Source organism: Natator depressus, chromosome 3 (assembly GCF_965152275.1).
Source record: "Natator depressus isolate rNatDep1 chromosome 3, rNatDep2.hap1, whole genome shotgun sequence".
NCBI classification, from domain to species: Eukaryota; Metazoa; Chordata; order Testudines; family Cheloniidae; genus Natator; species Natator depressus.
The window spans coordinates 131,830,270-131,857,769 of record NC_134236.1 but is presented as its reverse complement, the minus strand read 5'-3'; the positions used below and the strand labels follow the sequence as shown (position 1 = coordinate 131,857,769).

At 39.1% G+C, this 27,500-nt stretch overlaps 1 protein-coding gene across 4 annotated transcripts in view; it reads right to left on the bottom strand.

Annotated features, from left to right (window-relative positions):
- The window catches only part of DISC1 (DISC1 scaffold protein), a 357,679-nt gene that overhangs the window by 34,091 nt on the left and 296,088 nt on the right, over positions 1-27,500 (bottom strand). For 2 of the 4 annotated variants that reach the window (XM_074948838.1, XM_074948839.1), the window contains exon 11: positions 5,368-5,623. In XM_074948838.1, the coding sequence (XP_074804939.1) occupies positions 5,368-5,623 (256 nt within the window). Of the gene's footprint in view, positions 1-265; positions 325-5,367; positions 5,624-27,500 lie in introns of those variants that run through there. The other 2 variants (XR_012638870.1, XM_074948840.1) reach the window with 2 other exon arrangements.

Here is a 27,500-nt window from a genome sequence, read left to right as displayed (position 1 = left end):
GAAAGTGCTTTACAAATCTTCTTTACAGATGGGAAAACTGAGGTACAGAGAGGAAAGGTGACTTGCTCAAGATCAAGCGAATTAATAGCACAGCTGGAAGAGAACCTGGCAACCTGCTCTCTACTCTAACAACACACACTCTGTTTCAAGCATTGAGATGGAATTATACACGTTACAAATGACTGATGTGGTAGTTACCAAACACGTTGGCTTACCAAAGGTAATACTACTGCAGTTTGTTTTTTTACCTTGGAACTTTAATCACCTGAATTCGCTTGAAATCTAGTAGGTGTTTCCTTCCTTCGTAAGGTTAAAGAGGGAACACTGCACAGCATGCCAGAAGAAGAAGAAAAAAAGGACAGGTCAGGAAATGAAACGTGAAGGTTCATGGGTATTCATGATCATAGCGATACCAGATGTTAGGGAGGTTTTAACACACACAAATCTTCACAGATATTAGTTATCAGCAGTGCCTCTGATGTTGCTTACAAGGAAAATATCAACAAACAAAAGCCAAAGCAAGGACACACAAGGAGAGATGCAATGTGCAGGTGTTAATATCTTGAGAAATGAAGTGTTATTGTATATAAGGCTAGGTAAAATCCTGGTATAATTCAGAAATTACCCAGAAACAAACTATGAAAAAAATTCCAACCTCCTCCACTTCTAAGTAACCAGAGTAAAAAATACTTTGAGTCAATTTAGAGCTACAGAAAATTTTAAGGAACAAATCTAGAACCCACTGGGACCATGGCAGAATCACACCCAATTGCTATGATTCCAGTTTGGTTCCTTCAGACTAAAGGTTGTTCTTTACTTAATGCCATGTTGTTCTTACTTAATTCCAGCAAGTTAGTTTTGGTTCCTGATAGAAGAACCATACCTGAAGTTGTCAGAATCTATCTTTACTCCGTCTGGTGCAAGAGTACTTTGGCTTCGTTCAGACTGAGTAGTGTTGTTTTTGGGCTTGCTCCAACAAGTTAAAGAAGACTGATGTTCTGACTAGCTATTGGTAGTTCCAGTGGGGTGCCATTTATTCTCAGGTGTTTCTGGCTGTTCCCATTTGATTTAGTTCTGGCAAAAACCAGTAAAGGTGCTTCTACCAGCAGGGTTGTCATGGGCTGTAGATGTTTTCCCAGCTCTACAGTTGGTTTTGCAGGGGAAGTTTGTTAGATATGGTTATTCTGTGATGCCGCAGGTAGTTTCAAGAGTGCTTTGGCAATTTTCAGGGAGTTTATTGTCCTATTAAACACAGTGTATTTAATTCTGAGTTCTACATAAGCAGGTTAAAAAGAGAATAGTATTTGTGAGGATCACTGAGTCTTCGGTGTAAGTACAACTATAAAATATATTCCAACTGCTTAAGAAATCCAGGGATAAGGCTGTCAGATAATAAACTTATGATCACACAGGAAAGTAAGATATCTGGAACTTCCAAAGTATGCAAAGCCTGAACAATCATGACTGAACATGTGATATTCTGTGACCTACTGAGGATATATATTATTTTTTTTAAGTAGTAAAATAAGCAAGTCTCTTTTATCAAGGAGCACATCCAGCAGGATCTTGAATGAGTGGCTGTTCCCCTTCTCCTGTTTCAAACCCCTTTTGCATAATAATAGTCAAGTTTTTAATGAAACCTGTGAGCAAAAGTTAATTGTATGTGAGGAAATTGTATTTATAATACATTGCCATGAACCCAGGATCCAGTTTACAATAATGTTTTGTCAGAGGTAGCAAGATAAATGACTCGAAGTGAAAGTGTATGAACTAGTAATTGTAATACTGACAAATGAACCACTAGAATCCAGCCTTCAACCCCTCAGAACATTTCAGTATAAAGTGAATCAAGTGCCAGGCTGCCAGTGTATGTGAAGTGTGTGTGTGCATATGTATTATTATATCCTCTCTGACATTGTTTTGAAGCTAACAATTCTGCAAGCTCCAAAACAAATGATGCCTCTTTTCCTCTTTTTTGGAAAGGAGTTAATATTCTTCAAAGGATACCACTCCTCTTTTGATACCCCATACCCTAGAACAGAGATAAGATGATTAAAGGGGGTCACCCCCATAAAAATGAGCTCAATGGTATCAAGATATCTTAGGAGGATTCTATAAGGACTCAAAGAATACCATCAAATAATTTGTAAATGTACATTCTTCCTTAAGTGAGTGTCTATAATCTCCATCCCTTGTCACATGATAAATTATCATGTGGTTAATTACTAATGATCATCATTAAGCTTTTCCCTAAGAGATACCTTAAAACCCTTTCAGTGGTCAAATGAAAGAGTAACTAAAAAGCATACAACCTATTTTGCCACAGACAGAGCTATTTTTAAACAACCATAAAAGTTCCACAGGTATGCATCATGACAGAGTTTAAATGCTGGAAAAGAGATGCCAGACCTCTTGAGTAAGTGCATTTACAGATCAGAGGACTTGCTTCCTTCTTTCACCCAATGTCTCTTTCTCAAAAAGTAAAAAAAAATTATTGCCATGGCTACAGAAAGGTGTAATGTATTTATTAAATATTCCACCCCATAACTGGCTGTTAGAAGCCGTTTGTGAAAGACACACTGCCCAACATTCCTGTTCAGATGCTACTAGCCTGTTCTGCTACCGTCTACACCACAATACCAATGATGAAAATTTTTGTACAGATTTTATGCTCGACAAAAACAAACAAAATCTTGAAAATGTAATGTCAAACTAAGGGCATAAGTAGATGTGTCTTATTTAAAGGAGCCATATGGGGTCAGATCTTAAGACCTTCAAAACTGAATGAAGGGCATTGGGGAAACACAGGAATCTGGTAAGCTAAGGTAGTAGAACTGAAGCAGCTCTGGAATTGAATTTCCCATGCCGTTGTGAGCAGTTTCATTTGTCTCAAATGTGTAAGTTGGCCTGATTTTTCTAAAATGAAATGAAGCACCTAATCACTTGGTCAATGTAGGAAGCAGGCAGTATTGAGAAACTCAACAACTTTCTCTGGGGAGCAATTAAGAAAATCATGGTAAAATTTGTTTTCAGTCTTGTAGTAGCTGTGTTGGTCCCAGGATATTACAGATTATTGTAAGGAGCCAGAAGAAAAAAAGCCATGAAAAACACCTTCAAAACATGAGTCTGGGAACTTAAGTTCATAACTCTGCTAGACACCAAAAACCATGGACTGAATAAAGACACTGGATTTATAGTTCATTACAACAATCTGTAACCCACTAACCCTCCTTTGTCATACAACCGTAGAGGTGTAAACTATCCACTTCACCTTGAATGGACTCTTGCAACGTGTGTTAACTCCTTATCTGTTCCACCTTGTACTTAGCTGTGATATTCTGAGTACCCTTCTGAGAAGAGCTCTGTGTAAGCTCCAGAGTTTGTCTCTTTCACCAACAAAAGTTGGTCCAATAAAATAAATTACCTCACCCATTTTGTCTCTCTAATATCCTGGGACCAACACAGCTACCACAACACTGCAAACAACAATGGAAGATATCAAATTTTACTGTCTGAAATGGAAATTCCACAACTTGAAGAAAAAGGAAACCAAACTTAACAGCGTCCTCTACTTCCTGAGCAAATTCAAGAGGACTCCCAGCGGACTAACCATCTATAAATCTCTGACCACTTAACTACATACAACTCTAAATATGCTAAAGAGCTCTGCAGAAGGACTTCAGAAAAACTGGGGAACCATCTCCAGCACCTCACATATTCCAGAAGGGATGCCCCTCAAACAAGAAATCATCACATGCTCCCATATCCTGAAAAGAAAAAACCCAGGAAACCTACCTGGAGATCATGCAAGAAAGCCAAAACAACTATAACCCAACCCCCACCCCATCCAATACAAAAACAAAAAATGGAAATAACTACAACAAATTCACAACCCACAGAATACCACTTCCGGGAGAAACCATGACACCAGGACCCACCACATGGATACTAGGCGACACCCCAACATCATCAACTTATCAAGGCTACCCCTTACCAGAGCTGAATTATCTACTTTCCAAGAGACTGAACTTCTGCCCCACCACAGAACTTGATACCCTACTAACATGTGAGAACCAGAAGAATTATTTCACTGATTCTGCCTCAAAGAAGTCTTTCACAACAAAGACAATATTGCTCACAGTATTGTCCCCAGTGATGGTCATAAGAAAAAGGAATCATCTGACTGGACACCCCAGAAAGGACGAAACCACACACTTGATTTGCCTCTACTAGCCTGACTGTAGAAGAATCAGTCACAATCAATCCCAAACCTCCCCAGATTCTCAGTTGCACTTTTGGAAGAAGAGTCAAGCTTTACCCAAGCAACAGAATTGCTGGCATTATCTTTGCAGATTCACCAAGAACAGCAGATAAAATTAAATATGACAGCTGGCCATTTAGGATGAAAATGCCCTCTGTGTTACCACTTGTCCAGCTATGTAAAATGTTTTATTTTACAAAAGGTTGAAAATACCATTCACAGCCTGATTCAGAATAGAATTTTACTAGATCAGAGGGGAATTTACAGTAGGGTAATGGCCTGCCTTCTGCTAAATCCCAGTCAATACAAATGCACAATTAAACATCAATTTTCTATGTGGTGCAGAGTTCAGTGGCTGTTAACACTAAGTGCTCCTAAGCACCCATTTAATTTTTGTCAACAAAATTCTAAAGAAATAAAAACAATGCATATCATAGGGTGGTTGTTGTTTTTTTTCACATTACATGGTGTTGGATGGTATGACTCCTTAGCAGCTTGCTTATCCTTGCAGTGCTGTTAAATGATTACTGGGTAGTTGTAAATATTTAAGACAGAAATTCCAAAGCAAACCACAAAACTTAAAAGAAATATGTCAAGCCCTTTAAGCCCCCTCATTTTTTCTTTTTTAATATTTGATGCAAACTGGAAGTCTGCCAGCATCTGAACTGGAAAGACTTAACCCATTCCACTGACATTAGGGACCCTGCTTCTCCTCTCCCTCATGCAGATGTAAATCAGGAATAAAAAGTCAATGGAGTCACACTAGCATGAAACTGATGTAAGTGAAAGGAGACATGGTTGATAATTTGTGTTAAATCCATAAAGAATCTTATGAGAATATTTTCTCCCAAAAATCGATGTACATTACATATTCTTTCTTTCTTTCTTTCTTCCTTCCTTTCTTTCTTTCTTTTTCTTAATTTTAAAAAGATTGATGGTGAAAGGAAAAAGGATTGAGAGAGTTTTCATAAAGCTATTTTATTTTTGTCCTTATTTGAGGCCAAATCTAAAATTAATTCTTAATCTGCTTTGCTGACCCTTAACCCTCCCTCTCAAAATGAAAAACAATGACATCATTCAACAATCTGCAGAAAACTCCTAGATACCTCTTTGAGTTCACAGCATTTGGTTTGAGCAATGGGGCACGGAACAGCGCCCCGCTCTGTGCCTTTTGGAAAGTGGCTTTCTTTTCCTCTCTCTGTGTCCGAACAGTGATCAGCAGCAGCATCCATCTCATCTGTTCGGCCCTCTTCTCCCTCTGAAACACAGCAACCAGCTTCTTTCAGCTGAAACCCTTGGATCAACAGCTGACAGGCCTCCAAGTCAGCTTCCCACACTCTTTCGAGCAGCTGGTTCCCACAGCTGAAATAAAAGCCAAAGGAAAATAAAAATTCGTTTCAGGGAGAATAATTCCTATCACATAACTTTTTTTTAACCCTAACCAAAAGGGTAGGTCAATGCTCTCATAAAGAGCTCAGCACTTTTTAAAATGGTAATGAGTTATTTCAAGCTGAGAAGCAGTAGAGGGATTTATCTACTGCAAAGTGGATGTCAAGAAAAATCTGTTGATAAGATGCTGTTACCTTCTGTGGTGTGTACAGGAGGTAGATTAGACCCCATTCTAATTTTACTGAAGTCAATAGAAGTTTTGTCATTGACCTCAATGGGAGCAGGATCAGAGCCCTATTCATTCCCAGCGGCTGTATATCTGTACTGTAAAAAAGTACTCACACAATCTTCCTCAAATTATTCTGAGAGAGAATGTTATCCCTTCAACTAAAATATTATTTGCTGCATTAAATATGTTGGTCAAATTATACTTTTAAGAAAATGTATGTAACTTTTCAGATTCTTGCTAGAGTGAAACTTAGACAAAAATCTAAAGCATCAGTCAATCCATTTTTATTAATTAAATTAGGGCTGTTTTTACTCTCCCTCAGCCTTCTACCTTTTTTGTCTATTTTCCACAACCTTACTTTGTGGTATTGTACTGTTCTCTTTTTTCCAGCTGAAGAATGAGTTGAAAGGAGGTTTATGTTTAGAATTTCTTCATATTTTGCATGTCTATAACTTCTTTCAGTCAAAGATCTTTAAGTGCTTTATGAGTAGTATCCTGAAAACGCTTCATGTACAGTTCTTCAGTTGATGTCAATGAGAATTCCATGCATGGAAGGTTTTGCAGGATCAGGCATTTAAACTACTCAGTACCCTCATGACACACAGGCATATATTATCTTCATTTTACAAATGCTGAATCCGAAACACAGAAAGGTTAAATTATTTGCTGAAGTGCAGTGAAGTGAGTCAGTGGCAGAGAAGGGAACAGAACCCACAAGTCTTGCCTCCCATTTCAGTGCTCTAATGTCTAGATTTTATCTTAACATCTAATAACTGCAGCATTTTCTATCAGTCCTTCAGATCTATCAGTTGTGATGCAATTAAATAATAAGTTAAATTAAAAACCCCAAAATTTTATTCCAACTTTCTTGACTAAATCAGATATAAGATTTTTACTCTGAACAGAGAATAAATTAATTGTTGTTAGTAATAAAATGCTTATTTGAGTGACAACTTCTTACTTTGAACAACAGTATTTTTTACTGTACAAATAAAACTTACCGACACAAACTTGAAGTCAGAGTACAAGTGTGAATAATTGGGAGTCAGAAACTGAGCCACTGGATTAGTGCTTACAGTTTTTATGGATGCATACTTATTTAAGGTGGAATGTGACATGAGGTCTTCAACTTGCTGCCTGAACCCCAAGGGGTTCCAAGCAATGCTAATTAGAAAGCGGGGGGGAGATATTCAACACATGCCCCAGGAGAATTCTATGTTACCTCCAGTCAACACTCCACCTAGCAAGTAAAAAATAAAATAAAATAAACCCTACTACTTTCTGTACTAGATGGTGCTAGTCAGTCACAGCATAATGGCTACATAGTTAAAAACTTTCCCTGTAGGTATACCTCTGACAAGTTTCTTGCCTCTTATAAAAAGTTTGTCAGCACCAATCTACTGTATTTTATGACACATTGACTTTAGACAACTCGAGACTTGACTTGGAACTTCCAACAGGTAGCCCACTTTGATTGGCCAACTTAATAGAAGATTCCATCAATACAATTAGGATAAAATAATAGCTTTGGGTGTATTTCAAGGACATTTTTATGTTGCCACTATATTAGTAAAACTCTGGTACTTCCTGATGTATGCTGAACTAGGTTATCAAATATGTATGTTAATAGACTCTATGTTACTGAACTTTTCAACTGAAAGCAGTAAATCCAGAGATGCTTTTGATGTCCTGAGTCTATTTAATTCTTTGGGCTATCCTTCCATAATTTTTTATTTTAAAATTACTGAAAGTTTAGGGGCATTTTTAAAGCAAATATTTTGAAAATTGCAAACATAAAACCACATGCCAAATACATTAAATATTGTTTATGTGGTATAATTTTTTGAATATTTCAACATTTTAGATATATAATTAAATGTAATTGAATTACGGTGTTTGGCTTATTCATATTTAAATCCACTTTGTAAATGCTTAAATTCATGGATGTTTGTAGTCCTAGTGAAGTGGATGGGACTACTCCTCTTCTTAAAATTAAGCACAGTGTAACTCTGTAGGATTGGACCTAAATTTTGGACAGGTCAAGATTAAGTCACACTTTATATTGAAGTTACATTTATAAATATATTATGCAATATTAATAATTGACTAAGAGATGTTATGTATGTATGTTACAGACATAACAGTATGTGTTAAGTACATCAATCAAAGGTATTACAAGAAACCTATTGATTTGTTGGACTCCATAACAATCTATAAGAATTGATTAAACACTTATTAAAACATATACTAATCACTTACTGATCCTTTATAAGCTATTTATAAGTGTACTCTTTGTATAAAAAAGCATGACCCAAGATATATATATATATATATATATATATATATATATATATATATATATATATATATATATATATAAGGGGAATTTGTCCACTGAGGATTCTTTCCATCTTCTGTTAAGTTTACAGGCTATTTCTCCCCTCAGTTTTTGTGCAAGATTCCCAGTGATGTCAACAGGAGTTCTGCATGTGTCTCATCAGCAGAATATTGCTCTAAAACTATTTAGAGTGTTCGCTGGAAGTCCAGGAAAATAGGTTTCCTACTAAGAGCACAACAGACACACAAAAGTCATCTTTAGCTCTTGCACACTTTAGCCAAAATGAAAACATATGCCCATGTGTCAGGGTTCCTTCCCCACTCTGAACTCTAGGCTACAGATGTGGGGACCTGCATGAAAGACCCCCTAAGCTTATTCTTACCAGCTTAGGTTAAAAACTTCCCCAAGGTACAAACTTTGCCTTGGCCTTGAACAGTATGCTGCGACCACCAAGTGTTTTAAACAAAGAACAGGGAAAGAGACCACTTGGAGACGTCGCCCCCCCCCCCCCAAAATATCCCCCAAGCTCTACACCCCCTTTCCTGGGGAGACTTGAGAATAATATCCTAACCAATTGGTTACAAAATCATCAAAGACCCAAACCCCTGGATCTTGGAACAATGGAAAAATCAGTCAGGTTCTTAAAAGAAGGATTTTATTAAAAAAAAAAGAAAGGTAAAAATCATCTCTGTAAAATCAGGATGGAATACACTTTACAGGGTATTCAAGATTCAAAACACAGAGGATCCCCCTCTGGGCAAAACCTTAAAGTTACAGAAAACGGAAATAAACCTCCCTCTTAAAGCAGGGAAAAATCACAAAAAACAAAAGATAAACTAATCCGCCTTGCCTGGCTTACCTATACTGGTTGCAATATTGGAGACTTGGATTAGGATGGGTTGGAGAAGATGGATTTCTGTCTGGCCTCTCTCAGTCCCAAGAGAGAACAACCACGTAAACAAAGAGCACAAACAAAAGCCGTCGCCGCCCCGGCAAGATTTGAAAGTATCTTGTCCCCTCATTGGTCCTTTGGGTCAGGTGCCAGCCAGGTTAGCTGAGCTTCTTAACTCTTTACAGGTAACAGGATGTTGCCTCTGGCCAGGAGGGATTTGATAGCACTGTATACAGAAAGGTGGTTACCCTTCCCTTTATATTTATGACACCATGTAAGAATAGCCAAAATATTTTTATAAAAAGTAACAGGAGCTAGACAAGGAGGCAGCATTTTTTTTAAATCTCAGTGCAGCTTATCTCAGAGATGTCTTCTGATGACTGAAACGTGAAGAAAAATGGGTCATGATCCACAGTGGCCAAAACATTGCTTGTGTAGAAGATACTGTTCTTTTAACTGACAGAATGAACCTCTGTGAGGAGCCATATAATGAAAGCTAATAAAGTGAGACTGAAAATAAAACCAAGCATAATAAAATTCATATTCAATAAATACATGTGCAAAAACTTTCCAGCAGTGGGAACATATATTAAATAGAAGCAAATAAATATTTAACTTAGAGAACTGATTCCTAACAGGAGATAGGGTTGCCAACTCTCCAGGAATTAAAAATTAATCTTCAATTAAAGATTATGTCATGTGATGAAACCTCCAGGGATATGTCCAACCAAAATTGGCAACCCTATTAGGATCAGGACTAAAGTTTTGATTCAGGAAAGTACATCGCACTTGCTTACTTTATGCACATGAATAAGTCCCATTGACATCAAGGGGATGTAAGCATGTGCTTAATTTCAAGTACATGGTCAAGTGTTTTCCTGAATCAGGGCTTAAGTGCAGGCATCAAGAAAAAAAAAAGCTTAGAATTAATGACATTCAGGAAGATGCAGGATGTTTACTATTGATTCATCCTACACACAGTACATGCCTTGGAAAATGTATTAAAGATAGTGGGCCACTAATTTCCCACGGTCTGCAAGCCCTATTCAGGATTCTTTATTTACCCTCTGCTCAAGAAAAACTTGAACTGACATTAAGAGGAGTTTTCCCTAGGTTAAAAATGTCTAATGTATTTGTCTAAAGTCAATATGTCATAAAATACAGTAGATTGGTGCTGACAAACTTTTTATAAGGAGTGATGAAATGGGTCTGACAGAAATAACCAGGGAAAGTCATTACAAAGGATACAGGATACCATTTAACATCAGAAGGAAATATGGTCTCGTAAAAAGGGCACAGGACTGGGAATCAGGAGCTTTGGATTCTATTTCTAGCTCTACCACTGACCTACTGTGTGAGCTACGGAAAGTCACTTCATCTCTATGTGCCTCTGTTTTCCCTCCCACTCTCTGTCTGTTTCATCTATTTAGATTCTGCTCTTTGGGGCAGAGATCTTTCTCTTGTATGTCCATACAGTGTCTAGTTGTCTCTACGAAGGTAACCACCCTGAGGCAGGCCAGAAAGAAGGAGGGAAAGAAAAATCGAGAAAAGTAACACTTAATCCATTCAAAAAGCCCAAGACCACCATCTTTTTTGAAACCCAGCCTTTTAATGTAGTTTACCATATTACCATTAATGTTATGTATTAATAGCCATGTTTATACTTGAACATTGCTTAATCCTTCAGAAATTAACCCTCACACCTGTTCTCTCAAACATTTGTATCTAGATTTTCCAGCTTGATTTGCTTTTGATTCTTTAACATGCATTCTGGCACTTTAGCCTCCTTCCTCCTCAAGAGGGGACAGTTGGGGGGGGGGAGTGGGAGGGGGCGAATAGGGGGCGGGGGCCAGGCTATTTGGGTGGCACAGCCTTCCCTACCCGGCCCTCCATACAGTTTCACACCCTGATGTGGCCCTCGGGCCACAAAGTTTGCCCACCCCTGGTCTACAGTATTTAAGAGCTGAACTCTAAACTGAAAGCTAAAAAGAGCCTGAAAATATTATTTCCTTCTTTCCCCTACCCATAAAAGAATAAGCAAACTAACATCAACATCTTGAGGGCATAACTGACTTCTTGGATTTTATGTGGCCAGATTATGTAACTACTATTTCTGTTCTGTGACACTGTTCAAGCAAATAAAGGGGAAGTCAATTTTTTTTATTGCTGAAAACCAATAATGGATATTTTATTATGGTTATTAAAAACAAGACAGTACAATACTAAGCAATCACAATTAGAAAATACTCTTGTACAGGAATCAGAAGGGAAATTAATTTCTGTTTTCTTTTCATCTGCCAGCTATTCATTTTATCTGGCACAAAACTTTAATCATGGCCTGTCATTTTTCTATCAATATTCAGTGTCACTGTGTTATAGTTAAATTATCTCTGCTGGAAACACAAAATGATAGATTGCTGCAGTTTACTGTTTTCACTTTGATTCTAAATGCAAGGATGTTGTGATGGAACTGACATTGCAGATGCAGGAAATTAACTAATTTACAAAGAAATAAGTTGCGACCACGTACTACTCAATTTAGTGCCTCCACTTACTGTACAATATGTTTTTACCATTTTATCTAATCTATAACGTACAGAATTTACTGCATCTCTTAAGAACCATTTTTTCCTCTTTATGAAGAAATGGAGAAATATAGTTCCTACATTAAAACTTCTACTGTAAATAGCCCCTTCTAAGGGTAAAAATTTAGTTTTGGTAGTTGAACAAAAAGCTACCATGGGATTTCTCTTATTACACAGTCTGCACACTGTGCAGTTTCTCAGCCCTATTTTACCAATCATCTAATCTGTAATTGTTAAAGTACTTTCAAGTTTGGTACTGGCACAAATAAATCCATTTCCATGTCACTTGCCTTTGGATCCTGTGATAATTGTGAAGCCCCATAATGTCAAAAGTTAAGAGATTTGTTTCTTTGATTAGATAGCTATGGTTGAGATGAGATTTTTCTATATTATTTAATACATAACCCTAAATCAGATTTAAATAAGAGGCCTAATTCAGGGAAGTATCTCTATTCAGGATAGCATTTATGCATGCTCCTAATATTGCCTTAATAGGGATGGACTGAAGCACATATTTAAATGCTTTCCTAAACTGGGACCTCAGAAAGTATGTGAATGCCCTCAGCTTCCACTGACTTCAGCTGGAGTTGAGGTTGCTCAACCATTCAGAAGCACTTATGATTTCACAGGCACTGCCAACTCTACTACTAGAAAATTTCAGGTTTCCAAACTTTTGCAACTAGAAGAAAACAGCATTTGAGATTTAGATGAGCTGAGAATCTGGCCCTAAATCAGCCTACCTCCACTGAAGTCAATGTCAATTTACACCAACAGGAAATCTGGCCTGACATTTTGAAACACTGTTTAGGTTGAACAAGAGAGGATGAGTGCTTGTTTCTTTTAACAAAATTATATGCATAAGGAGCCTGATCCTCTCAACTCCAATTACAGTCACTGTGGGTTGCAAGTGCTCAACAGCACACAGGAGAAGCTCAGTACAGTGACTGGTTCAAGTTTCTTCTTTAGAATCATCATGTTTTCCAGGTTTGCTTCTTGTATATACAAATAAACATTTTACAAAAAGCTCCCTTCTACAAGGGTTATAAGTGGCAGCAGCAAATGTCAATTGAATTTGGGATGTGAGTCATAATTTGGGATGTGCTGAATGAACTGAGTTTATTCAAAGGAATGACTAAAGACAGGAAGAAGAAATGCTCTTTGGTCGAGCTGCAATGTGGAGAGATGTGATGTGCTCATCATGAAAGAATATACTTTGAAATCCACACTGATGTAACTGGGAAGACGCACAAGAATAGCTTGCAGCATTGCCTAGAAATCAGATAGAGTGGACCAGTGTGACCCTAAGCACTCCTGTATTCATACCCTACAACTGGTGCAATTATGTTTGTACAAAATATGCCTTGTAAAGTAGCATCTGAAAGCTAATAGCACACTGGTCATTAATATCTTTGTAAACCTTATATGTGAAGTTGTGTTAACCTTATATGTGAAGTTATAAATTTCCTCTATAAAATGTTACTAGAACAGGTTTAAGAAGACAGTCTAGCATAGGTAAAGATCATAAATAGGTTTGTCCTAGAGAAAGGAATGTGGGTATATCTCACTTTACATATTAGCTGTAACAAAGCTATCAAGCAAACCAGTAGGGGAGAATTAAAGTGGTTCCTACACCCCAGAGAGAGACAGAAGACTGAATCCCCAGGGAGGTCTTTCTAACTTTGAGAACAAAGACAATTCTTTGGAAATATAAGGGAAGAGAGGCTCCATCTTTTTATCTTTCACCTAAGTTTACAAGGGAAACCAGTACCTGGTACTTCTGTAAGAGACAGTCAGCCATGCTGTACCAAGAGTAATTGATGAGCAAATCCATCTGAAACAAAGACTGTGCCTTGCTAGATTAAGTTTTAGACTTAGATGCATGTTTTCACTTTTATTTGCTTGTAACTATCTCTACCTTTTACTTGGCATGGCTTAACCTATGTCCTGTTGTTAATAAGCTTGCTTTATTTTAATCTAAACCAACTCAATGCTGTGATTTAATTCAAGTAACTGTTAACTCCAGTTAATGTGGCAAGCTGCTGGGTACTGTCTCTTTAAAGGAGCAAACAAACCTTATTTCTCTGAGTAGTCCAAGGGAGGGCTGGACGCTTCAGGGCAGATAATTCTGGGGATGTCCTGGACCAGAAGTTGGGGGCATCTTGCCAGGTGTAACCAAAGCTGGGGAAACCAGGGTGGGGCTGCTCTGTTATGGCACACAGACACTCAGGATATCGCGTGCTTGTCTGCTGGCTGTTGGTGTCTGGGCTGTGAGCCACAGCAACAGAGCATTTAAGGCACCCGGGGGGTATAGGCAGGTGGTGACAACCTCTTACTGGTCTGGATGGCATCCCAAAACGGGAGAACCAGATTCTGTTGTCAGTGACAGTAGACTTGTGGAATTCCATTGAAATGACTGAGGGCAGGATTTGGCACATTGCAGTTACATATTCAAAGAAGATCAAAGAAGAAAGAAAAGACACCAATCAGTGCATCCTCTTTGGCTAGGGTCCTGCCGACCAGTGTGCACCCTAGCTAGCTCTTCCTGCTGACAGTGGCACACCTACTAGCCAGCTAGGTGCCTGTGCATACTCTTGAACTGGCAAATTATATTCCCACAGGTCAGCACATTAACCAACAGATGCTCTCAAATACTATAGAAAGATCTTGACCTGTTCCCTACAGCTGATTCCCCCCTTTTACACAGGCTAATCACATGGTAGGATGTAATTTGAACCCAAAGACAGATAATGGGAAACTGCAACTCCAACATGAGACTGCTCACTTGCAAAGTTCCACAAGGATCAATTCTCTCTCTGGTCCTTCTCAATAGCTACATGCATCCACTAGATGAAGCGGCAAGACAACAAGGATTCAGCAATATGCAGATGACAACACAGCTTCACCTATCCTCCACCACATATGACCATACCGCTACTACCAAGGACGCCCAGTGTCTGGATGAAATCGGTTCTTAGATGAAGAACAAGGTGGCTAAAGCTGAACCAGAGCAAGACAGAGGTGATGCTGGTGAGCAGAGGAAAGCACTCTGAAGTGTTTGTAGGCACAGTATAGTCTACTTTGGTTGAGGGTACATACCCACAATTGGTTGATTCAATCCATAGTTTAGGAGTGCTCCTAGATTCCTCGCTGTTACTAAGCTCCCACATAATAGCATTTTCAAATAATTTCTGTCATCTCCAGCTTGTTAGAAGATGGCCCATCTCTGGCTGATGACCTGGCCTTAATTATACATAGCTCTGTTAATTATACATAGCTCTGTTGCCTCCCATCCGGACTATTATGGGTATTTCTTTTCACTTTAGTTAATAGTGTTGAAGTTCTTGCAGGAACTGGCTAAGTTTTAAATGGGCCAACTGCTCCCCTTTACATGCTGTATACCTCTGAGATGTGGAGCTGATTTGGGGCTTTGAGAATATGAAATCCAGTAATAGGAATACAGGAAATTTTCATCTGTAGTCACTGTTAGCATGCAAATTCCTTCTACGTTCATACATAAATTCACAAACTGTAGGTATAGACTACATAAGATAGTAGCCAGCTGCTCCTTTAAAAGGAAACTTGTCACTAAAATCTCTCACTATTTGTCTTGGACAAATCAAGAAAGAGGGTTCACAGAATGGATTCTCATGACTGGCAATCGGTTAATGGAGAATATAAATTGGTGTCCTTGGATTTAAGTTTCTTCATGGAATTCATACAATTCAAGTAGGTAGAAGGAGATAAGGAAAGAGGAAAGTAAGCAAGGGAGAGGGATAATGCAAGGAAAATCATACTCCATCAGTCTCCACATACGGAAATCGCTGTATTGCAAAGGCAGCACAATAAAAGAGAATTGCTTATTCTCAGGTAAGCTAAAAGGATGCATCAGGAGAAAGGCTACAATGATACTAATGGACTGCCACTAAATTTTTGAACTGTATCATTACTGGTGCAGTTGTCAAGAATCAGAGCAAGGCAATCTGAGAACAGCACACAGATTGAAATGGAGAGATGTGGGGCATCTAAGGAAGGATGGGAATATAATAAACAGCGACTAACAATTGAGAGGGATTGTGAACTTTTAGGACTTTTTCTTTTTAAGGAATGATGATATTTGCTGTTGCTTGAGGTAGAATCCTATCACCTCTGACTGATTTTGACATTCTAGGTATAAAATGACTTGAAGGGAAGAAGAAAAGCATGAAGAAAATACATTTCATTTCATGAATAAGAACAAAATCCCATTCCCAGTAACCTTGGCGTTAGCGATGCCCCACTGTAAGTCTGTCTTAAGAGAGGAACAATCAAAGAGAAAAGATAAGGTAATTTAGTTCAGAAACCTGGATAAAATCCCAGCCCAGATGAATTCTGAATTAATATGGACAGAGAGCTAGTAAGGGTTGAACTACTGTATTTTACTGTTTTAGAAGTTTTAAGGGACATTGGCAAGGACGACAAGCCCAATTTTGACCTACTTTTTTTCCTCTTTGTATCTGTACAAAAATCTTGTCGTATTGCCACGAATTTTTTAAGGTATAGATGTTTTCCTCCCATAAACAAATGCCTTAAAGCTCTTTTATTCCTTAAAAAAATAAATCAGTATCGGCAGCCCAACATTCATGAACTGGAACAATGGAAAAAATCAAAGGAACAATAAATATGTGGAGTCTGCAATGTTAGGGTCCTCCTTCACTTTTTTCTGTTTTATGTAGTAGCTAAATATTCATAACAAAATGTTCCTCGCATAACGCAAACCATAGCAATATTGGTTTAATATCAGATATTAAACTCTCTAGTGTCTGAAGTATAAAAATAAAGGTATTAGTCTGTCTCCCATCCTGGATAACTGTCAGCCTGAAGGTCCTGCCTCCTCCCTTGCCCTGATGTCGCTATTACACTGAAAACTCCCCTATCCCAGACACAGACAGTCTGAAGATTTCCCCCCACCATTTATACAGTTTTCCCCCACCCACAGCAACCATTCTCTTCACCAGTGGAGCTCTAAAGCATCCTCACCACCACAGGGGTATCTGAGTAGGGGTTACATCACTGCGATCATTTCCCCTTCCTGTCGTGGGCATTCATGGGGTAAAATCAAGTGTAAAAGTATAATTAGGCAGGCCAAAATAGAATTTAAACAGCAACTAACAAAAGACTAACAGCAAAAAGAATTTTAAGTACTTCAGAAGCAGGAAGCCTCCTAAAACAATCAGTGAGGCCACTGACGATCAAGATGCTAAATGATAACTCCAGGAAGACAAGGCCATTGGAGAGAAGCTAAATGAAGTTGCAGTGGGGGAGGTTTAGGTTGGATATTAGGAAAAACTTTTTCACTAGGAGGGTGGTGAAACACTGGAATGCGTTACCTAGGGAGGTGGTAGAATCTCCTTCCTTGGAAGTTTTTAAGGTCAGGCTTGACAAAGCCTTGGCTGGGATGATTTGATTGGGGATTGGTCCTGCTCTGAGCAGGGGGTTGGACTAGATGACCTCCTGAGGTCCCTTCCAACCCTGATATTCTATGATTCTATGAATTATTTGATTGGTCTTCACTACAGAGGATGTGACGGAGTTCCCGAAACCTGAGCCAGTCTTTTTAGATGACAAAATCTGAGAAACCATCCGAGATTGAGGGTGAGTAGAGGAGGTTTTGAAACAAATTGATAAATAAAACAGTAATAAGTCACCAGGACCATATGGTTTTCACTCAACAGTTCAAAGGAACTCAAATATGAAATTGGAGAACTATTGAGTGTTGTATGTAACTTCGGGCTTAAAACAGCCTCTGTATCAGATGACTGGCAGGTAGCTAATGTAATGCCAATTTTTATAAAAGGCTCCAGAGGTGATCTTGGCAATAACAAGCCAGTAAGCCTAACTTCAGTACCACGTAAATTGGTTGAAACTATAAAGAACAGAATGATCTGACACATAGGTAAACATTATATGTTGGGGAAGAGTCAACACGGCTTTTGTAAAGAGAAGTCATGCCTCACACTCTATTAGAATTCTCGGCGGGAGTCAAGAAGCATGTGGAAAAGGGTGATATAGTGTATGTACTTGGACTTTCAGAAAATCTTTGACAAAGCCTCATCAAAGGCTCTTAAGCAAGGTAATCAGTCATGGGATACGAGGGAAGATCCTCTCATGGATCAGTAACTAGTTAATAGATAGGTTTCAGAGTAACAGCTGTGTTAGTCTGTATTCGCAAAAAGAAAAGGAGTACTTGTGGCACCTTAGAGACTAACCAATTTATTTGAGCATGAGCTTTCGTGAGCTACAGCTCACTTCATCGGATGCATACTGTGGAAACTGCAGAAAACATTATATACACAGAGACCATGAAACAATACCTCCTCCCACCCCACTCTCCTGCTGGTAATAGCTTATCTAAAGTGATCATCAAGTTGGGCCATTTCCAGCACAAATCCAGGTTTTCTCACCCTCCGCCCCCCCCCCCCAACTCACTCTCCTGCTGGTAATAGCCCATCCAAAGTGACCACTCTCTTCACAATGTGTATGATAATCAAGGTGGGCCATTTCCTGCACAAATTCAGGTTCTCTCACCCCCTCACCCCCCTCCAAAAACCACACACACAAACTCACTCTCCTGCTGGTAATAGCCTATCCAAAGTGACCACTCTCCTTACAATGTGCATGAAAATCAAGGTGGGCCATTTCCAGCACAAATACAGGTGTTCTCACCCCCCCCCTTTTTTCCAACCCCCCCCCCCACACACACAAACTCACTCTCCTGCTGGTAATAGCAGGAATTTGTGCAGGAAATGGCTCACCTTGATTATCATACACATTGTGAAGAGAGTGGTCACTTTGGATGGGCTATTACCAGCAGGAGAGTGAGTTTGTCTGGGGGGGGGCGGAGGGTGAGAAAAGCTGGATTTGTGCTGGAAATGGCCCAACTTGATGATCACTTTAGATAAGCTATTACCAGCAGGAGAGTGGGGTGGGAGGAGGTATTGTTTCATGGTCTCTGTGTATATAATGTCTTCTGCAGTTTCCACAGTATGCATCCGATGAAGTGAGCTGTAGCTCACAAAAGCTCATGCTCAAATAAATTGGTTAGTCTCTAAGGTGCCACAAGTACTCCTTTTCTTTTTAGTTAATAGATAGGAAACTAAGGGTAGGAATACATGGTCAGTTTTCAAAATGCAGAGAGGTAGAAAATTTCCCCCTCCCCCAAGGATCTGTACTAGGACCAGTGCTGTTCAGCATATTCATACGTGATTTGAAAAAGGAGGTGAACAGAGAGGTGGCAAAATTTGCTGACGACACACTATTACCCAAGAAAGTTATATCCAAAGCTGACTGCAAAGTGTTACAAAGGAATCTGACTAAACTGGGTGAGAGGGCAACAAAATGGTAGATGAAATTCAGTGCTGATAAGTGCAAAGTAATGTAATGTGCATTGGAAGACATAATCCCAACTATACACACAGAATGATAGGGTTTAAATTAGCTCATAGACTTTAAGGTCAGACGGGACCATCATGATCATCTAGTCTGACCTCCTGCATATGCAGGCCGCAAAACCTCACCTACACACTTCTGTAATAGAACCCTAACCTCTGGCTAAGTTCCTGAAGTCCTCAAATCATGATTTAAAGACTTCAAGTTACAAAGAGTCCACCATTTATACTAGTTTAAACCTGCAAGTGACCTGTGCCTCATGCTGCAGAGGAAGGCGAAAAACCTACAGGGTCTCTGCCAATCTGACCCGGGGGAAAATTCCTTCCCAACCCTAAATATGGCAATCAGTTAGACCTTGAGAATGTGGGCAAGACTAACTAGCCAGACACCTGGGAAAGAATTCTCTGTAGTAACCTGGAGTCCTCCCCAGCTAGTGTTCTACCAGTCATTAGAGATATCTTATGCTAGCAGTCACAGATTGGCTACATGCTTTGTAGGTAGTCTCATCATACCATAAACTTGTCAAGCTCAGTCTTGAAGCCAGTTTGGTTCCCCGCCCCGCCGTCTGTTCTTCTTGGAAGGCTGTTCCAGAACGTCATTCCTCCGATTGTTAGAAATCTTCATCTAATTTCAAGTCTAAACTTGTAGATGGCCAGTTTGTATCTATTTGTTCTTGTAAACACATTGGTGCTTAACTTAAAATAACTTCTCTCCTTTCAATAGCCAAGAGAAACTGGAACATGTTTGAATTGCAGCCCTGGGCTTGAAGGGGTCCCCTTGATTCAAGTTTATTAAAACCCAGGAAATTTGTACTGCTCTGGTACAACCCAGGATGTTCATTAAAGTTATCCCACTCTGCACTAAACAAGGTGGATTGGTTTAAATCAAAGCTTTTTAAATCACTGATTTTAATCATGATTTAAAATCAGCAAGCAAGAAATCTTGATTTAAATAATTGATTTTAATCTTGTTTTGCATTGTATTTTGTAGTTATTTTCCTAAAGATTAATTCTCATTGACTGATAATTTAAATATCCTGATTTGCAACTATACACTATAGCTATACACACTTATATTAGCAATTAAAGCTTAACTCACATTTATTCAGATTCTTAATTTTTTATATTTTATTGTTAGAAAATTCTGAATAATATATTTCTTATTTACTGGATGATTGTTTTTGTCTAGCTGTATGTGGATAGAATTTAAACCTCAATAAAAAGTGAACAGAAACAGCATTTCAATGTTTTGATTAGTTAAATAAAACTACCTTAAAAGTACTGGATATATTTTAAACAGTTTATCAAAACGTGTTTTGCATATTAAGCAAACTGAATTACTAAACCAAGTAAGAAAAACCTGTAGTTAGTGAACTGACTTGATTGTCTCTTGGTCACCATGTCCTTCATGATTTTTGAACCAGTAAATCTCATTCTCTCACACCTGTTTTTTATTCAGAGATTGGAAGAGAAAATCATTCCTGCTTTTTCAACTCCTAATTGGTTTCTTAACTTTGAATGAACTAATAATTGAGCTGAACTAGTAGAATACACTGAAATAAATATGTTCTCTGAATCTGCAGAAGAGGATACTGATGTCAAAAGCTGATTTAGCATTTCAATAAATCCCAGTTCCAGGTTGCTAAGCCAGTGACTACCACCAGTCCAGTGGTTTGACCTTTTTTTAGAGCTTGGCAGAAAACACATAATGCTTAGTACGTACTACTTTTTTTACTAATTACATTCATTGTAATAGATGATAGTAATGTTTAGGCCTTAGCATAGGTTGCCATAATTTCAAATTTAATTATAAATAAGTTTGCTTTTAAAAATAATCCTGCATTTAATTTTTTTATTTCAATTATTATTACTATTATTTAAATCACCATTTTTTTTCCACCCGGCCCTAAGGGTAGGTAAGTAACGAAGGTGAGACCAGGCTTTCTGTGAAGTAAGCCTATTCTTATATGCATCTATATTTTCCCCTCCGTGATGTGCACAGAGGAGGAAATATAACAAAATGAAAAGATGCAAGGGAGAAAATCTAAACCAGAAAATGGAGACGAAAGGAAGAAGTGGATACAGAAGACAAGCAGAAACACAAGGAGGAAAGAAAGAAAAATAACCAAATAGAAGAAAGAGAAGAAGGAGAAATAGGAAGCCCTATATCCAGAAGAACTAAACTGAGGCTGAAATCAAATTGCTGGAGATAAAGGTAGGAAAATGGGGTAGGGAGAGAAGTTTTCAAAACAGAAAAAAAGAAGGAAAGAATGACTCATATTTAAGTGGGCTCACATTTGTTTTTACAACACTTAGTTTTCAAAGTTGATTTAAAGAGCAGGTGATACCTCCTCGATTAGGCCAAGCAAATACAGCAAAAATTATTCAAGAATATTCTTGTGAATAAAACCTACCAATTCGCTTTGTCACTATTCATAACCCCCTTTTTCGTAAACATTTGGATGAGAGAGCTTTTATTCACAAGAATGTTTATGGAAACAAAAAATGTCATGAACATTCGCAGGAATAAATATTCCAAAGAATGCTCACACAGGAAGTACTTTATTGGCCATTTGGAATGATTCATACAATAGGTTAGTTGAACATTTATAAAAGTTTGTAAATAATTTGTGAACAGGAAAGGGAAAACAACTCTGCAAATATATCCTAAATTGCTACAATTTTTTCCTCCTAAAGAAATCCATATGAAAACAAGATTTTTATTTATGAGTTCATATGCTCTTGCTGCTGTTTACCTACTTGAAATGATAATCCTTCAATTCATGACTTCATAACCTTTTCCACAGCAAACAACTGTAATGTCACAAACAGAGGATTCTATTTCAGGTTAGAAATGAACATCATGAGAAGATGAGCCCGTAAGAAAAAAAATCCTATTTTCATGACACCATCTCACACAAGATGAAGATAGAACAAAGCAACGAAAATAAAGAAAATATGTAATACAAAAAAAGCAGAATTGATTCTCCATAGAATGGCTTTCAATCTTCTCAATGTGGCTTTAGCAGCACTTCAAGGCTTTTTAGATCAGTATTTTAGGAGCCAACTGGTTTTGTTCTTTTTTTGGAGCTCATCAGCTGCAGATAACTGTCTAAACGTTTTAATCAGAGAACTTTTAAATCACAGTAAAATATTTCTGTATCAGAATGCTTTCAGATGCCACTAAAAGGTGTCCTATCCATATCATAAACCTATTTTGTAAGTTATGTATGATATTCACTTTCTATGACAGCAATTGCCACTAGTATACTAGATTTTCAGTATAAAAGATAGTTATATGGGAATTAAACCCTGCAAAGCTTAGTTACAGAAGTTAACATAGTTATTGACACTAGTGGTCCCACTGAAGTCAGTGGCTCTCTTCAGGTGGGTAGGGACTACTCAGACAAGTAATAGTTTACAGCTTTTGGCCCCTGGTGTGAGGTTTTTTTGTTTTTACTTTTATATGCTCTATTCTGTACTCAAAAACAGTAATATAGATGTGAAAAGCGGAGAAAGCATAACTAAGGCCCTATCTGAATCGCAGCATGATTGTCAAATAATTGCGGCTGAATTTCAGACAAGACATGAAAAATCATGGAAAAGTAATAAGGAACCTATATTAATTGCAGTAATTTGGAAAAGCCAGTGAAGACCTATTTGATTAAGAAAAATTTGCTATAATAATATAAACACTCAAGTATTATGTTATGCCTGCTATTTTTTTTTATAACCAGACATTTTTGCTGCAACTATATTAGTCATTAATGCACGAAACTGACAGTCCAAGCCCCAGTCACTGTCAGCTTGGATAAATGGGTTTCTACTGTACTAATGGGGAAAAGGTGTGTGGTGAAAACCTGAAAATGTATGCAAAATTGTGGACTGTTCAAAATAAGCTAATTAAAATAAAAATTGTGGTGGAAACCTAATATTGTGGGATCCACAATTTCCACAATATCGCGAATTAAGTGGGGCCTTAAGCATCACATATCTCCCACTTACAATGCACACAAAAAAGAGCTTTGTGCATGCACAAGCACATCCAGGTCTTTCGAGTATGTTCCTGAGCTCTAAGATCACCAATGCTATGAAACAGCAGTATTATTAGCATGCTAATCTCATCATGCTTCTTTCAGAATTCTCAAATCCAGCTCTGGTACAGGATACCTATCTGAATTGCAGCAAGTTTTATTAAGGCCATGCTATATGGCATATACAGTGACAGAATATGTACAATAGTGTAATAATTTTAATACTGTTTTGGGATATTTTAAATTTTCAGAATATTATGGAATGCAATGTGGTTGTAATTAATCATAACTAGTCCCTGAGCAGCAGGATGCCTACTGAACACAGAGGGAGTGTCTCAAGGGGCTTATCCCACTGAAGATGAGAATTTCAGATAAATTAAAAACACCATATTCTAGGAAATCATCAGCTTCGTTTCCAGAGTACATATCCTTTACCCTACATCCCCATGCATATTTTTCTGATAGCTCTAGGTAACTATATGTCCCCTATTACTAGAGTAAATGAGCACCTTCTATTCCCCCTATTCTATTCCCCCTGTAGCATACAGATCCCATGGCTCTCTGTAACATTCTTGCAAAAAGGGTGATTTTATAATTAAAATCTTTACTTGGTCTAATGGTTGGTGAAAGGGGTGATCCTTACATGGTGTGAAACATTTAGGGGACACTGGTAAGATACAAATCATATCCAATAACAATGGGACATATTGTTACCTCCACTTCTATGTACAGAGATGAAAGGTGTTCAGAATACTGGGCAACAGTGACTGGAAAACACATGAAGTTGGGAGAGGAGCCATGGTAACATCATTCCCCCAAAAAGAAAAGGAGTACTTGTGGCACCTTAGAGACTAACCAATTTCTTTGAGCATAAGCTTTCGTGAGCTACAGCTCACTTCATCGGATGCATACTGTGGAAAGTGTAGAAGATCTTTTTATACACACAAAGCATGAAAAAATACCTCCCCCCACCCCACTCTCCTGCTGGTAATAGCTTATCTAAAGTGATCACTCTCCTTACAATGTGTATGATAATCAAGTGGGCCATTTCCAGCACAAATCCAGTTTTTCTGGATGTGTGAGTGACCCAACACTCTCACAAATCTTGGGAGACAGGCCAGTCCTTGCTTACAGACAGCCCCCCAACCTGAAGCAAATACTCACCAGCAACCACATACCACACAACAGAACCACTAACCCAGGAACCTATCCTTGCAACAAAGCCTGTTGCCAACTGTGCCCACATATCTATTCAGGGGACACCATCACAGGGCCTAATAACATCAGCCACACTATCAGAGGCTCGTTCACCTGCACATCCACCAATGTGATATATGCCATCATGTGCCAGCAATGCCCCTCTGCCACGTACACTGGTCAACTGGACAGTCTCTACGTAAAAGAATAAATGGACACAAATCAGATGTCAAGAATTATAACGTTCATAAACCAGTCGGAGAACACTTCAGTCTCTCTGGTCACGCGATTACAGACATGAAAGTTGCGATATTATAACAAAAAAAACTTCAAATCCAGACTCCAGCAAGAAACTGTTGAATTGGAATTCATTTGCAAATTGGATACAATTAACTTAGGCTTCAATAGAGACTGGGAGTGGCTAAGTCATGATGCAAGGTAACCTATTTCCCCTTGTTTTTTCCTACTCCTCCCCCCCCCCCCCCGACGTTCTTGTTAAACCCTGGATTTGTGCTGGAAATGGCCCACCTTGATTATCATACACATTGTAAGGAGAGTGGTCACTTTAGATAAGCTATTACCAACAGGAGAGTGGGTTTGTGTGGGGGGGGGTGAGAAAACCTGGATTTGTGTTGGAAATGGCCCAACTTGATTATCATACACATTGTACGGAGAGTGATCACTTTAGAATAAGCTATTACCAGCAGGAGAGTGGGGAGGGGGAAGTATTTTTTCATGCTTTGTGTGTATAAAAAGATCTTCTACACTTTCCACAGTATGCATCCGATGAAGTGAGCTGTAGCTCACGAAAGCTTATGCTCAAATAAATTGGTTAGTCTCTGAGGTGCCACAAGTACTCCTTTTCTTTTTGCGAATACAGACTAACACAGCTGTTACTCTGAAACCTATCATTCCCCCAGGCTCCATGTGTTATGTGGGTAAGGCTGGACAGGGTGGGTGAGGAGCCTGGGGAAGGTCACTCTACATGGCATCATCCCATGGCAGACTCTCACCATGCTGTAAGTTTTAAAATTCCCTCAGAGGGGAAAGTAAAGTTCAAGGAGTGGTTTGGTGGGAGCAGGAGGACATAACACAGAGGGGCTGGTCTTCTGTATGGATACCATGGCTTAACCCTCTGAGGATAGCCTAGGAACCTTGCAATTTCCCTGCACTTTCTGGATATCCATACTTCAGAGAAACAAACCCCTCTGCCCAATATTTGGTTAGGCAAATTCTTCTCCTTAAACCACATGATATATTGGGAACTCAGTGAGGGGAATTTATATTTTCCTGCTCTTGTCATGGATTTTTCTACAGGAGAGCCCAATCCAGTCCCTTGTAATAGATGGAGACAAACACCTTAACTCCCATTCAAGTCAATAGGAGTTACTGGATGTGAAATCATTCAGTGGTATAAGCCCCTTGAGACACTCCCTCTGTGTTCAGTAAGCATCCTGCTGCTCAGGGACTAGTTATGATTAATTACAACCACATTGCAATCAGGAAGGCTAAATCACACCTGGAGTTGCAGCTAGCGAGAGATGTTAAGAGTAACAAGAAGGGTTTCTTCAGGTATGTTGGCAACAAGAAGAAAGCCAAGGAAAGTGTGGCCCCTTACTGAATGAGGGAGGCAACCTAGTGACAGAGGATGTGGAAAAAGCTAACGTACTCAATGCTTTTTTTGCCTCTGTCTTCATGAACAAGGTCAGCTCCCAGACTACTGCACTGGGCAGCACAGCATGGGGAGGAGGTGGCCAGCCCACTGTGAAGAAAGAAGTGGTTCGGGACTATTTAGAAAATCTGGACATGCACAAGTCCATGGGGCCGGATGCGTTGCATCCCAGAGTGCTAAAGGAATTGGCGGATGTGATTGCAGAGCCATTGGCCATTATCTTTGAAAACTCATGGCGATCAGGGGAAGTCCCGGAAGACTGGAAAAAGGCTAATGTAGTGCCAATCTTTAAAAAAGGGAAGGAGGAGGATCCTGGGAACTACAGGCCAGTCAGCCTCACCTCAGTCTCTGGAAAAATCATGGAGCATGTCCTCAAGGAATCAATTCTGAAGCACTTAGAGGAGAGGAAAGTGATCAGGAACAGTCAGCATGGATTCACCAAGGGAAAGTCATGCCTGACTAATCTAATTGCCTTCTATGATGAGATAACTGGTTCTGTGGATGAAGGGAAAGCAGTGGACGTGTTATTCCTTGACTTTAGCAAAGCTTTTGACACGTTCTCCCACAGTATTCTTGCCAGCAAGTTAAAGAAGTATGGGCTGGATGGATGCACTACAAGGTGGGTAGAAAGTTGGCTAGATTGTTGGGCTCAACGGGTAGTGATCAATGGCTCCATGTCTAGTTGGCAGCCGGTATCTAGCGGAGTGCCCCAGGGGTCAGTCCTGGGGCTGGTCTTGTTCAATATCTTCATTAATGATCTGGAGGATGGTGTGGATTGCACCCTCAGCAAGTTTGTGGATGACACTAAACTGGGAGGAGTGGTAGATACACTGGAGGGTAGAGATAGGATACAGAGGGACCTAGACAAATTGGAGGATTGGGCCAAAAGAAATCTGATGAGGTTCAACAAGGACAAGTGCAGAGTCCTGCACTTAGGACGGAAGAATCCAATGCACCGCTATAGACTAGGGATCGAATGGCTAGGCAGCAGTTCTGAAGAGAAGGACCTAGGGGTGACACTGGACGAGAAGCTGGATATGAGTCAACTGTGTGCCCTTGTTGCCAAGAAGGCCAATGGCATTCTGGGGTGTATAAGTAGGGGCATAGCGAGCAGATCGAGGGACGTGATCGTTCCCCTCTATTCGACATTGGTGAGGCCTCATCTGGAGTACTGTGTCCAGTTTGGGCCCCACACTACAAGAAGGATGTGGAAAAATTGGAGAGAGTCCAGCAAAGGGCAACAAAAATGATTAGGGGTCTGGAACACATGACTTATGAGAAGAGGCTGAGGGAACTGGGATTGTTTAGTCTACGGAAGAGAAGAATGAGGGGGGATTTGATCGCTGCTTTCAACTACCTGAAAGGTGGATCCAAAGAGGATGGATCTAGACTATTCTCAGTGATAGCAGATGACAGGACAAGGAGTAATGGTCTCAAGTTGCAGTGGGGGAGATTTAGGTTGGATATTAGGAAAAACGT